Source organism: Polyodon spathula, chromosome 44, assembly GCF_017654505.1.
Source record: "Polyodon spathula isolate WHYD16114869_AA chromosome 44, ASM1765450v1, whole genome shotgun sequence".
Taxonomy (NCBI): domain Eukaryota; kingdom Metazoa; phylum Chordata; class Actinopteri; order Acipenseriformes; family Polyodontidae; genus Polyodon; species Polyodon spathula.
The window spans coordinates 2,768,323-2,781,088 of record NC_054577.1 but is presented as its reverse complement, the minus strand read 5'-3'; the positions used below and the strand labels follow the sequence as shown (position 1 = coordinate 2,781,088).

Sequence of the window (12,766 nt, the reverse complement as noted above, 5' to 3'; positions counted from 1 at the left end):
GTTACCTAGTCATGTTGCTGAAGGAGACTCTTCTTCACACAGAGAGTGGTGAGGGGATGGAATGGGTTACCTAGTCATGTTGCTGAAGGAGACTCTTCTTCACACAGAGAGCGGTGAGGGGATGGAATGGGCTGCCTAGTCATGTTGTAGACTTTGCAGATGGACATCCCTTTTGCATATCCGTCTTTGCGTTTTTATTGCCTGCAATTGATATCTCTCATGTTTTAATTTTCTGCAAGTCTGTTTGGATGAAGGTGTCTTGCTGAATGCAGCAGTTTCAAAGTGAAAGCGGCTTTGCGCGGCGCCGTGTCCTGATCTTGTGTTTCCTGTTTCTGTACAGGAATGACACCAAAGAAGATGTGTTTATCCACCAGGTAGGGGCGCTGTGCTGTTGGAGCCGGGCATCTGGAGAGCATAGCGATGGACCAGAGCTGGGTTATAGCACAGTTCATAGCCTTCCTCTGTAATGCGATTTGTGGTGGCAGTCCACTGTGAAAGGCGCTATATAAAAAGATATTAAAATAGCAACTTTTTAGAAGTTGTTTCATCTGCCTGATTAAAGCAGAGCGGTCTAGCATTGTCGCACACAAGTGTGTTTCTATATCGCTGATTACTGAGTGGGAATTGACTGTCGCACCCAGAGGTGTTTTCATGCGGGCAGGTATATAGAGGAGATCAATGACTCATCTTGAGGCGTTCTGGTGCATTTGCACACGGCTCTGTGCGATTTTGAAGGATCAGGTCACACCCTTGTTTGTTTCCCCCTCTTATTTTTTATTTATTTTCAGACTGCAATCAAAAACAACCCCAGGAATTTCCTGCGCAGTGCTGGGGACGGGGAGATTGTGGAGTTCGACGTGGTGAAAGGAGAGAAGGTAAGATCCTTTTCACGAGCAGCGTTTCTAGCAGCACTGTGCTTGCTACCCGAGAGCAGAGTTCAAATGCAATTTCAGCTACAGCAGATTGGAGAATGGAGAAACTTGTGATAATCTTCTAGAATGTAGGGGTCACCAAAAGTGGTTAAATACAAGAATGATTCAAAATAAACGTGCAATTGTAATTATGGGTGAGGAATTGCTGGCGTCGATCGTGCAGAGCGAAGAAGCAGCTGCTCGGGTTTGGGCCGATCGCTGCTTGTCTCGCTCTGCCGAGATCAGAGCAGCTGTTTCTTCACTCTGAACGGTGAATCAGCCTGATCGACACCAGCGACCCTCGCCTGCGGAGCGCTTGATCTCAATCTGGTCCCCCCCCCCCAGGGTGTGGAGGCCTCCAACGTGACGGGCCCCGCGGGGGCCCCGGTGAAGGGGAGCCCCTACGCCCCGAACAGACGCAGGTTGCGCCATCGCTTCAACCGGCAGGGGGGGCGACTCGGGAGGGGTCTCCCACTGAGCCCGCCCCTGAGGGAGAGGGGTCTGGAGATGGCGCCGCCACAGAGCCCCGCCCCCTTTCTTCTACCGCAGGAGGTTCCAGAGGCGCCCCCCAGGACAGGATGGGCAGCCAGAGGTGAGGGGGGAGGGGCAGCAGGACTAGTTTGGTGTTTTAATGTCTGGTGCTCAGAGTGAACCTATGTTTTTTTAAACGGGGAAGTGGAACTGGAGTTTTCAGTTTTTTTTTTTTTTTAACTAATGTTCTGAACGGTTTACCCGAGGGTGGGTTGCGGGTGCAGTAGGGAGATTCATCCCCATGTTTATAAAACGCGCTTCTCCTTCATTAGAGAGCCGGTTGGTGAACTGCAATGGGCAAAGCAGTGCTTGTGATCCTGAAAATAACATTGACTGTGCTAGAGCCCAAACGCTGCTCTGCTTGACTCGGTTTAGTTTCAGTAACACTGATGAAGGCGCTAGAGCCCAAACGCTGCTCTGCTTGACTCAGTTTAGTTTCAGTAACACTGATGAAGGCACTAGAGCCCAAACGCTGGTCTGCTTGACTCAGTTTAGTTTCAGTAACACTGATGAAGGCACTAGAGCCCAAACGCTGCTCTGCTTGACTCAGTTTAGTTTCAGTAACACTGATGAAGGCACTAGAGCCCAAACGCTGGTCTGCTTGACTCAGTTTAGTTTCAGTAACACTGATGAAGGCACTAGAGCCCAAACGCTGCTCTGCTTGACTCAGTTTAGTTTCAGTAACACTGATGAAGGCACTAGAGCCCAAACGCTGGTCTGCTTGACTCAGTTTAGTTTCAGTAACACTGATGAAGGCACTAGAGCCCAAACGCTGGTCTGCTTGACTCAGTTTAGTTTCAGTAACACTGATGAAGGCACTAGAGCCCAAACGCTGGTCTGCTTGACTCAGTTTAGTTTCAGTAACACTGATGAAGGCACTAGAGCCCAAACGCTGGTCTGCTTGACTCAGTTTAGTTTCAGTAACACTGATGAAGGCACTAGAGCCCAAACGCTGGTCTGCTTGACTCAGTTTAGTTTCAGTAACACTGATGAAGGCACTAGAGCCCAAACGCTGCTCTGCTTGACTCGGTTTAGTTTCAGTAACACTGATGAAGGCACTAGAGCCCAAACGCTGCTCTGCTTGACTCAGTTTAGTTTCAGTAACACTGATGAAGGCACTAGAGCCCAAATGCTTGTTTTATATTGGTCCCCATCCCAGTAACTTGTGTAGATTGGGGCGTTGAGTGTTTAAATAACCAGAAATCTTTTTTCAGAGAGGAGGGTGGGGCACGCGACCAGGTGGGGCACGCACACGCGAAGACCACCGCGCTGACGCTTCATGTGCAATAATGTCATTAAAATCTAGTTTGAAAAATGTGTGGAATAACTGTCTGTGCAGTTTCTCCTTTGAGTTTTTTTTTATTTAATGTTATAATCCTAACGTCGGCTGTACTGCTGTAGTTTGATGCATTTGAAATCTGTGTTTCCATTCTAGAAGCTTCCACCTCTCTTCTGAAGTGCGTGTGTTCCCAGGGTCCTGTTTGGAGGGACAGTCCAGTCAGATGCATTCATGTAAATCAGAGCTGTGAAATTTCACGCAGGCTGTGAAGCTCCATGCCTCAAAAACTGAGCCTCTTATCAGCGTGGGGAGGGGGGATAGCTTCGTTAGGGGGCTGCATCTGCAGAATGAACATTTAGACTTCACTTTTGCTCACAAAATCAGAGTTATGATAAGTTACAGAGAATTAAAACTGGTCAATTATGCCAGTTATAAATGCTCCAAAAAATTAGAATACTCCATTCTCACCTGCTAACTGTACTGCCCTCTGAAATCTCTTTATAATATACAGCGCTAGACCCTGATATTGATGAGATCCAGCCCCCTGAAATCTCTTTATAATATACAGCACTAGACCCTGATATTGATGAGATCCAGCCCTCTGAAATCTCTTTATAATATACAGCGCTAGACCCTGATATTGATGAGATCCAGCCCTCTGAAATGTCTTTATAATATACAGCGCTAGACCCTGATATTGATGAGATCCAGCCCTCTGAAATCTCTTTATAATATACAGCGCTAGACCCTGATATTGTATAATAAGACCCTATACTGTATTCAGTAAAATATAATATCTGGTGTTGAGTTTAATATAGTCACCCCTGATACAATCTTAAATATAATCTGCTCTTCAATCATGCTACAGGACTATAAACTGTAATTTTAATATAAATATTCATTACACATTCTCATAAGCATTTCATTTACAATACAAATTGTTATAAAGTCACACAGATCATGGTCACAGCATGCTTTTACAAATCTGAGGCTGGTTTGGCAGTCTGTCGACACAATGTATTTACACAGAAATGTACACAACTAAGAAGTCGGTTTTCTCTTGGGGGGGGGGGGGGGGGGGGGGGGGGGGGGGGGGGGGGCAGCAGGCATCTACTGCTAACTCTTCCCTCTGAAGGGGTGGTTGTGTCGCTTTGGTGACCTCTGGTGGCTATGAGGTGGAACTGCACCAGTTAGTCTGTGCTGAATGCAGAAACAGTGATAACTGACTATTAAACTAATAAATACAATATTAATCCTTTCAAAAAATACTACCTTTTTAAAAATATATATATAATAACATTTTCTGTTTTAAAAATCGATTTCTGGCACGGGCACACCCGAAGACTCCTTGTATTCAGTTTTATTGACTCCTGTATCTCTCTAAGCACAACGAACAAAACAAGTATCTATAAAGTACCCTTGCTAGGTGTGAGATGCTGCTTGCAGATTCAGAAGCAGCTCGTTTGGTACCTGATGTGACTGGGGGTTCCCACCTGTCCCTGTTTTTAGGAATATGTCCCGCGATTTCAATATACCTTCCCGGGACAATGAAAGATCCTGGCAACTTTTTTAATGATGTCTCAGTCTTAAAATTCTAGGGGGGGGGGGTGCAAAACGTTTGTGTCCGTAGCTGCAGGTAATGGTTATAGATGTGGCACAGATTAGGGCACATGTTCTGCCCCCCTGGGCACGGCTTTGAGGGACCACAGCACAGTTTTAACACACACGCTAACACACACACACACACACACACACACACACACACACCCGGCAGACAGCAGTAGCTTTTTGGCTTGTGGGGACTTTTTAAAGTGCTGGATACCATTTCTCTCTCTGTCTCTCTCTTCCAAAACCTGCCACCATCTCTATGACTCGCAGAAATGTCAGGAAATTAAAAATGTTTTTTTTAAATTTAGATGAGTTGAGACTCTGTAGAGGGGAAGGGGAGGGGAGGGAGGCGGTGTTTCTCAGCACCTATGACAGCCTCCCCTGTCCCAGGCACTCCATCTCAGTGCTTGGGGAGCAGAGAGAGAGGGAGGCGGTGTGTCTCTATGACAGGCTCCCCTCTCCCAGGCACTCCGTCTCAGTGTTGGAGGAGCAGACAGACAGAGAGAGAGAGAGGGAGGGAGGCGGTGTGTCTCTATGACAGGCTCCCCTCTCCCAGGCACTCCGTCTAAGTGTTGGAAGAGCAGACAGAGAGAGAGAGAGGGAGGGAGGCGGTGTGTCTCTATGACAGGCTCCCCTCTCCCAGGCACTCCATCTCAGTGCTGGGGGAGCAGACAGAGAGAGAGAGAGGGAGGGAGGCGGTGTGTCTCTATGACAGGCTCCCCTCTCCCAAGCACTCCATCTCAGTGCTGGGTTTCTCCTCCATGTCGAGGAGGGAGGCTGGCCGGCAACGGAATCCTGACGAGATCTGGTCGAAGGTTTTGCCGCGCGTCTCCGGAACCTTGAAGTAGGTGAAGGTGAGGAAGAAGAAGAGCAGAGCTGCGAAGATGAGGAAGACGTAAGGACCACAAGCCTCCTGAGAGAGGACAGGAGAGGAGAGAGAGGGGGTGAGTGCAAACCCCAGCCGGTCACATTCAATTATTGTACCCCCAGATTATCTTCCTAATTTAGAATGTCTCATTGTTATTTTTTTTTCTCACACAGCCGCTCTGAAGAAAAGGTTCAGCGGACGTCCTTCGGAAAACATTATCTGAGAATTTGACTCCCCCTTCCCCCCTCCCCTGCCCCCTGTCTTATTTGCCCTGCAATTCTGCCTCCAGACACAGGGTGGCGCTGTGGCGAGAGCGACTCACTGCGATGTACTGGAAGCCCATGCCGATGACAAAGTTTGCAGTCCAGTTGGAAAGGCCGGCGACGGACATGGCCGCTGGTCTGGGGCCCTGGCTGAACAGCTCTGCCACGATGAACCACGGGATCGGGCCGGGGCCCACCTCGAAGAACGCCACGAAGCCGAAGATCGCCAGCATGCTGACGTAGCTCATCCATGGGACGCGCTCCTGAGGGAGAGGGAGAGGGAGAGGGAGAGGGGGGGGGGTGAGTCTGCTGTCACTTCAAACCCTAAAGCCCAGGGAACACAAAGCCACTTTTTCAGGAGCAGAGGCTGCAAACCTGGTTCCAGGAGACACTTTGCTGTATCAATCCCCAGAGTCTTCCCCTGGTGTGCCGCCCAGCGTCCTGGAACCGAGTTCCCTCAGCTTAAAAGGAATACAGTGCTACCTCAAACTCCTGGCTCCTGATCATTTCACTTTTAATAATAATAACAGACTTCACTGAGGGGAGCTCTGAGCCCCAGGACTGGGTGCAGCAGCAGCAGGGCTAGTGTGAGTTTGTAACCCTGCTCAAACTCCTGGCTCCTGATCATTGCAATATTAATAATAATAACAGACTTCATTGAGGGGAGCTCTGAGCCCCAGGAATGGGTGCAGCAGCAGCAGGGCCAGTGTGAGTTTGTAACCCTGCTCAAACTCCTGGCTCCTGATCATTGCAATATTAATAATAATAGAATTGAGGGGAGCTCTGAACCCCAACTGGGTGCAGCAGCAGCAATAATAATAATAATAATAATAATAATAATAACAGACTTTTGGGGGGAAAAAAGATTTTAAAAGCTGTCAGGCAGGTGTTACACAGCCCTTCACAAATAGATTGAAGCTTCTTTGTAATCTTTTTTGACTGACCAATAGGGCGAGGGCGACGGTCATGACGACGGCACAGGCTGCCATTCCAGCCAGTCCCAGCATGTGTAGCGTCCGGCGGCCCGTCCTCTCCACCAGGAACAGCTGTGATTGGACGAGAAAAGAAAATAATCAGGTGAGGGGCGGGAGATATAGAAACGAGCGCGATTGGTCGATTTTAAAAGTTTTTTTTTTTTTTTTTTTAGTTTCTGTTGGGTTTTTTTAACTGTGAATCATGTTTGCAAACGTTGTGTTTTATACAGTATTATACACAACTATATCCACACAATTCTTGCTTTGAGATTCAGCTTGTATCAGGGAGCTCCCCTAAATCCCTTGTTTAGAAAGACAGGGTATTAATTTAAAGGGATCTACAACCTCTGAATTAATCTTCATGCATGCGTCACAGGCTGGATCAGCCAAACTTTATATTAGTGAGCGCCACCTAGTGCACAGCTAGGGTACTGCCAGCAAAACAAAATGAAACTTGATGAAGTGGCCCAGGCTCTTACTTCGGTAAATTGATCCAGCCTGTGCTACACAGATCTACGTCAGGCAGATAAAACTGAAGAGCAGCTCATGAACTCGCAGTCAAAGCAACACAATATCAACTTTGACCTCTTCCGTGATGAGTGTGATGTTCAGCATTCAATTGTTCCTCGTTGATTTCCTTACCGACACCACTGTGAACGCTGTATTGACCGCCCCTGCCCCGATTGTAGCGTAGACTGGACTCTCCACCCCTGCCTTCTCAAAGATACTTGTAGAATAGTAAAAGATCTGAGGGTTAAAACAGTATGAGTGAGTCAATCAGCGGAGGCTTTTATCCAGAGCAACTTCCAGAGACTAGGGGGGGTGAACTCTGCATCATCAACAACTGCTGCTGCTGCTACAGAGTCTCTTCCAATAGGACCTTGTTTGTTTTATGTCTCGTCCAAAGGACGGAGCACAAGGAGGTGAAGTGACTTGCTCAGGGTCACGCACGCACACACACACACACACACACACACACACACACACACACACACACACACACACACACACACACATGCACAGTGAGTCAGTGGTGAGCTGGGATTGAACTGGGAACCTCTCGGTTAACCGCTGAACCACCAGTATGCAGTTCTGTAAGTGGGTGCAGGTCCAGTGTGAGATTCCCTTAATAGAGATGCATCTAATGGAGCAGCTGTGAAGATGGAAACAGTGGGAGTGACTGGGAGGGATCGGGAGACAGTGGGAGAGACCGGGAGACAGTGGGAGGGACCGGGAGACACTGGGAGGGACCGGGAGACAGTAGGAGGGACAGACTCACAGCGTTGACCCCGGAGAGCTGCTGGGAGAGCTGCAGCACCACAGCTATGATCACAGGCTGCCTGTAGGCGGGGGAGCGGAAGAGCTCAGTGACGGACACCTTGCGCTCCATCTCCATCCTCCTCTTCTCTTCCTTCATCTCCAACAGGAACTCGCTGACATCCTGCCTGCCGGTCAACCTCTTCAGACCTGGGGGGGACATAAGAAAGGTTTGGGAACGAGGTCACCCAGGCTCGCCCCTCGTTAGTGCCCCATTCAAAAGTCTTTTTTTTTTGGGTAAATGTTCCCAGTGGTCGCTCACATCTCTTGGCGTGCTGCTCCTCTCCGCGGATGATGTAGAGATAGCGTGGACTCTCGGGGCAGAACGGAAGCAGCACCATCTGCAGGACGGTGGGGAGAACTGTCAGCCCGACGAGGACCGGCCACAGCTCCTCTGTACCCAGAATCCCCTCCAGCCCAAAGATCTGGGGATGGGATAGACAGCGTCAGCACAGGCTGGATAACACAGACAACACACAGGCTGGGTAACACAACTCTCTGTGCTTTACAATGCTTCCCTGTGCTTTACCAGACCTCTCTGTGCTTTACAATGCTTCTCTTTGCTTTACCAGACCTCTCTGTGCTTTACAATGCTTCCCTATGCTTTACCAGACCTCTCTGTGCTTTACAATGCTTCCCTATGCTTTACCAGACCTCTCTGTGCTTTACAATGCTTCCCTATGCTTTATCAGACCTCTCTGTGCTTTACAATGCTTCCCTATGCTTTACCAGATCCCTCTGTGCTTTACAATGCTTCCCTATGCTTTACCACACCTCTCTGTGCTTTACAATGCTTCCCTATGCTTTACCAGACATCTCTGTGCTCTATTGTACTGTGCTGTGCTTTTACTCTGGGGAAGATCATATAAGGCTCCTGCTTATCATTATCATCCACAACAGCAAAGGCTGCCCTCGCTTTGCGGGGACCGCAATGTAACCCCTCGTACCTGCGCCACCAGTATTCCCGTCACAAGGGCTAACTGGTGCAGCGTTCCCAGCGCCCCTCTCAAACTGGTCGGAGAAATCTCCCCTACATACATCGGCACCAAGCCGGAGGCCAGACCTGTGGAGGAAGAACAGCTTGAGAAAGAGATTGCAATGGAGGGGAGCGTCACACACTGCAATACAAGCACTGCATTGTGAGAAGAAAGACTAGAGCACTGTCCTTGCATAAAGAAAGCTAACACACTGTCCTTGCATACAGATAGCTAATGCACAGTCCTTGCACTATTGCACTGCTAATCTGTCACTGTAGATATAACTCGTTGTGATCCTAACTGGTTGCATCCTAGTTCATATTGTATTCTAGCATATAAATAAATAAATAGATGCTGTAATGTCAGTTAAGGGTCAGTAGGGGGCGCACTTCCCTCTTTGTCAGAATAGAACCAAAATGAAAAGTGGGAGGCGTTTCCAGACCTGAGTATGCGCCAATGAAAAAGCGTCCCAGGATCATCATCTCGTATGATTGGCCCAGCTTGGACATGCCCATCAGTGCTCCACCAATGAAAGCCAAGAGGTTATTTATCAACATGGCTTTCTTCCTGCGGAGACCAAATAGATTACAGTTAGATTAGAGGTGTCTTCGATTCAGAGTGTGTGTCAGAGAGGGGAGGGGAGGGGACTGACCTGCCGAGCCACTCTGAGACCACGCCCACGCTGAAGGAAGACAGCATGCCCCCGATGGAGAAGATAGCCACGGAGAGGGACCACAGCGTGGTGAGGGTGGCGGGGGGAATGGGGGTGCCATGGCGGTGCAGCCACGTGGCATTGTAGCTCTGCTCGATAATCTGAGAGACGAGAGGAGACAGAAAGGATTTGCTGCTTTTAAAAATGCACTTAGCGCCCAATTTTCTCCCCAAATTCGTCTGGCCAATTATGTTCCCTCCCTGGAGACGAAGCGATAGACTGGGAGAGGAGGGAGAGAGACTGGGGCAGAGAGAGGTGATGATTAGTGAGACCTGGAGGAAGTGTACGAGAGAGAGAGAGCGAGAGAGAGATACAATAACCCTTCTGACTTTGCTGCGCACATTCAGAAAGCTGGTCACGAGTTCTGTATACAGCGTTCAAGTCATGAGGATATTAATACACACCTCAAAACAGACAGCTTCCATTCGAAAGTCACTGACTGTGTGTCAGGGAAGGCAAGTACAAACTCCTTGACCCTACCCCACCCCCACGCCTGCACTATTTCAGGAGGGAGCGACCTGCCTCAATCAGAGCTGACAGGGCAGAACTCGACACTGCTGAAAAATCAACCAACTGCGATCCAGCATCGGGTCACATGATCAAAAATACCCCTAGTGGCCATGGCAACACCCTAGTAAAACACCCCTTCTCAAATGATCTTAATGGGAGAGCTGTAGCTGTGGTAGCACTGGTCTGGAGCAGCTACAATGGGACGAGGCTGGTAGAATGAGATCACAGTATGCTAACTATACCCTCAATGATCTTCAATGGCAATGCAACTAGTATAGGGCAGATCTAGGACAGGGTTAATATAGGACAAGTCTTCTCGTCTCGTAGGAGAGTTTCACTAATAGAGGACGAGTCTTCTCGTCTCGCAGGAGAGTTTCACTAATAGAGGACGAGTCTTCTCGTCTCGTAGGAGAGTTTCATTAATAGAGGACGAGTCTTCTCGTCTCGTAGGAGAGTTTCATTTGGCTTAGCTTCACTCTCCCGACCTGGCCTGAATTCAACCCTGTGACCTTTCCTTAAAAATAATCCCTTTCATTACTGGAGCCCACATTCCTGGTCAGCTGGGCTGGGATTCCTCGGAATGGGATAGCTGTCAGATATTTTTGGCTCCGACTGCTTCCGAGGATCACACGCCACAATGTTGACATTACTCCCTCCCTAACCACTAGAGCCACGCTGCTTCCCTCCCTCCCAGTCCCTCCTCAGCTCCACTAGAGCCACACTGCTTCCCTCCCTCCCAGTCCCTCCTCAGCTCCACTAGAGCCACACTGCTTCCCTCCCTCCCAGTCCCTCCTCAGCTCCACTAGAGCCACACTGCTTCCCTCCCTCCCAGTCCCTCCTCAGCTCCACTAGAGCCACACTGCTTCCCTCCCTCCCAGTCCTTCCTCAGCTCTACCCACTGCAGCCACACTGCTTCACTGTACTTGCCTTCCCTGCATGTACACTGGGGCAGTTTGGGATAGTTCAGGCTTTTCAATTCACACCCCAATGTGATTCATTGATGGCCTGACCCCCAACCCCAGTGTTAAGGTAGGGTTGTGTGTGTGTGTGTGTGCTGTGTGCGTGTGTGTGTGTTGGAATTGAGAACTGATTTCAGTCTTGCGCTCAGTATTGGAATCTCTCTGCTGGCCTGCCATCTTTTAACCATGCCGAGCTTGCCTTGGTTTAAATTGTGAGCTGGCAGCAAGTCAGGGGTAGTTTCGGGAGATCACCTGACACACGCCCCGCCCCCCCCGTGTGTCCCAGGGTAGCAGTGAAAGGGAACACCGTGTCCCTCGAACGTGAGCTCTGTTGAGGGACACACAGTCTGCAAATAAACAGAGCAGCCTGGCCGGACAGTAGAAGCCGCTGGATGGTCACGGCATGAACCATGTATCAAAGTCAAAATCAATCCACTCAAATACCAGCTTTTTCATTTTGACTTTCTGGAATAAAAGCTCAGTTCTCATCTATTGGACAGCAATTAAAGAAAGACACAACTGGTCCACATTTATTTTATTAGCCACCAAACGCAGCCAGTCCTCTACCTGCAAACTGTCGAGTCAGCCAATCACAGCCCCAGACAGCATCTTTCGACAACAACAATGAGCAGAACGAGACAGGTGGTTTTGCAATGGCGACAGTGCCCTCTCCATGAAGGCTCCGGCTTCATTAGCTTACCTTCTGGGGTGCATTGATGACTCCGATGTTATACCCAAACTGCAGGGACCCCAAAACCGCTGAGAAAACACACAGAACCAGCGTCCCAGTCACCTGCTGCAAAACAAAAAAGAAAAACACACTCTGTCACAGCCGACAGACAACTAGTGGTTAGAGCCGAGAGGGACTGGGTGCTTTGCCGTTGCCATGACAGAGATTTCAGATGATGTTGCTGGTTGAGTTGCAGGCCGCATTGCCTGCCGCTTCAAAGCCCTTGTGGTTTGCTGCTCAATGTTAAGACGCGGTTTTGACAAGGAGACAGCTTGTCTTTCACAGGCCAACTCCACTGTTCCTGCCAACAGCTGCCGGGGTCAAGCAGCATTCTGTCCTGAAATCCAATCCCTCTGTTATTGTTCCTGTAACTTTGACAGCTCTGAGCCCAGTGAATACGTATGACCCAGGAACTATGTGTGCTGAAATACTACCTCCCTCCCTCCCAGTCCCTCCTCAGCTCCACTAGAGCCACACTGCTTCCCTCCCTCCCAGTCCCTCCTCAGCTCCACTAGAGCCACACTGCTTCCCTCCCTCCCAGTCCCTCCTCAGCTCCACTAGAGCCACACTGCTTCCCTCCCTCCCAGTCCCTCCTCAGCTCCACTAGAGCCACACTGCTTCCCTCCCTCCCAGTCCCTCCTCAGCTCCACTAGAGCCACACTGCTTCCCTCCCTCCCAGTCCCTCCTCAGCTCCACTAGAGCCACACTGCTTTTCTTCTATACACCACGGCTTCCCGTCCCTCCCAGTCGCCTCCCTCAGGTGATCCACTAGAGCCAGGGAGGGTTCCGTAGGAGTCGCTCCCTCCGAGGTCTCTCGTGTGTACTAGAGCCAGGGTGCTTCCCAGATGATCTCTCAGCTCGAAGGGTCCAGGGAGCCACACTTCTGGTCGATCTCGGGTGTGAGTCTGTGTCACGAACACACACCAGAGTCAGAGTCACACACACAGAGTCAGAGTTCAGTCTCAGTGTGTGTGTGTCTCAGTCTCAGTGTGTATGTGTGTGTGTTTATTTAGTCCAGTGATTACAAAACACAGACCTGTGACAGGATTCCAAGGTTAGCCTGCCTCACTCTGCAGAAGCAGAGACAGCTTTGTGATGTGGATTCAGCATCACAAGAAACTTTACAA

The 12,766-nt window shown here is 49.5% G+C and overlaps 1 protein-coding gene across 1 annotated transcript; it reads right to left on the bottom strand.

Moving 5' to 3' along the window:
- Positions 1-3,796: 3,796 nt before the first annotated feature.
- LOC121305717 (solute carrier family 2, facilitated glucose transporter member 4-like) lies at positions 3,797-9,515 on the bottom strand. Its single transcript, XM_041237440.1, has 10 exons — positions 9,381-9,515; positions 9,171-9,295; positions 8,699-8,814; positions 8,014-8,176; positions 7,714-7,901; positions 7,077-7,181; positions 6,405-6,506; positions 5,520-5,723; positions 5,051-5,242; positions 3,797-4,963 (listed from the first exon to the last, which is right to left on the bottom strand). The coding sequence occupies exons 1-10, from the start codon at positions 9,425-9,427 to the stop codon at positions 4,949-4,951; spliced, it is 1,257 nt and encodes a 418-aa protein (XP_041093374.1). The 5' UTR covers positions 9,428-9,515; the 3' UTR covers positions 3,797-4,948.
- Between the last annotated feature and the right edge of the window lie 3,251 nt (positions 9,516-12,766).

Bases quoted from the DNA above. Each gene is read 5' to 3' on its own strand.
- LOC121305717 (XM_041237440.1), bottom strand. From the start codon at position 9,427: ATGCTGTCTTCCTTCAGCGTGGGCGTGGTCTCAGAGTGGCTCGGCAG. The intron at 8,177-8,698 runs GTACGAGGGGTT...TCCCATCCCCAG, and splicing joins CGGGAATACTGGTGGCGCAG to ATCTTTGGGCTGGAGGGGAT. The intron at 5,724-6,404 runs GTCAGTCAAAAA...CCTCTCCCTCAG, and splicing joins CCGTCGCCCTCGCCCTATTG to GAGCGCGTCCCATGGATGAG.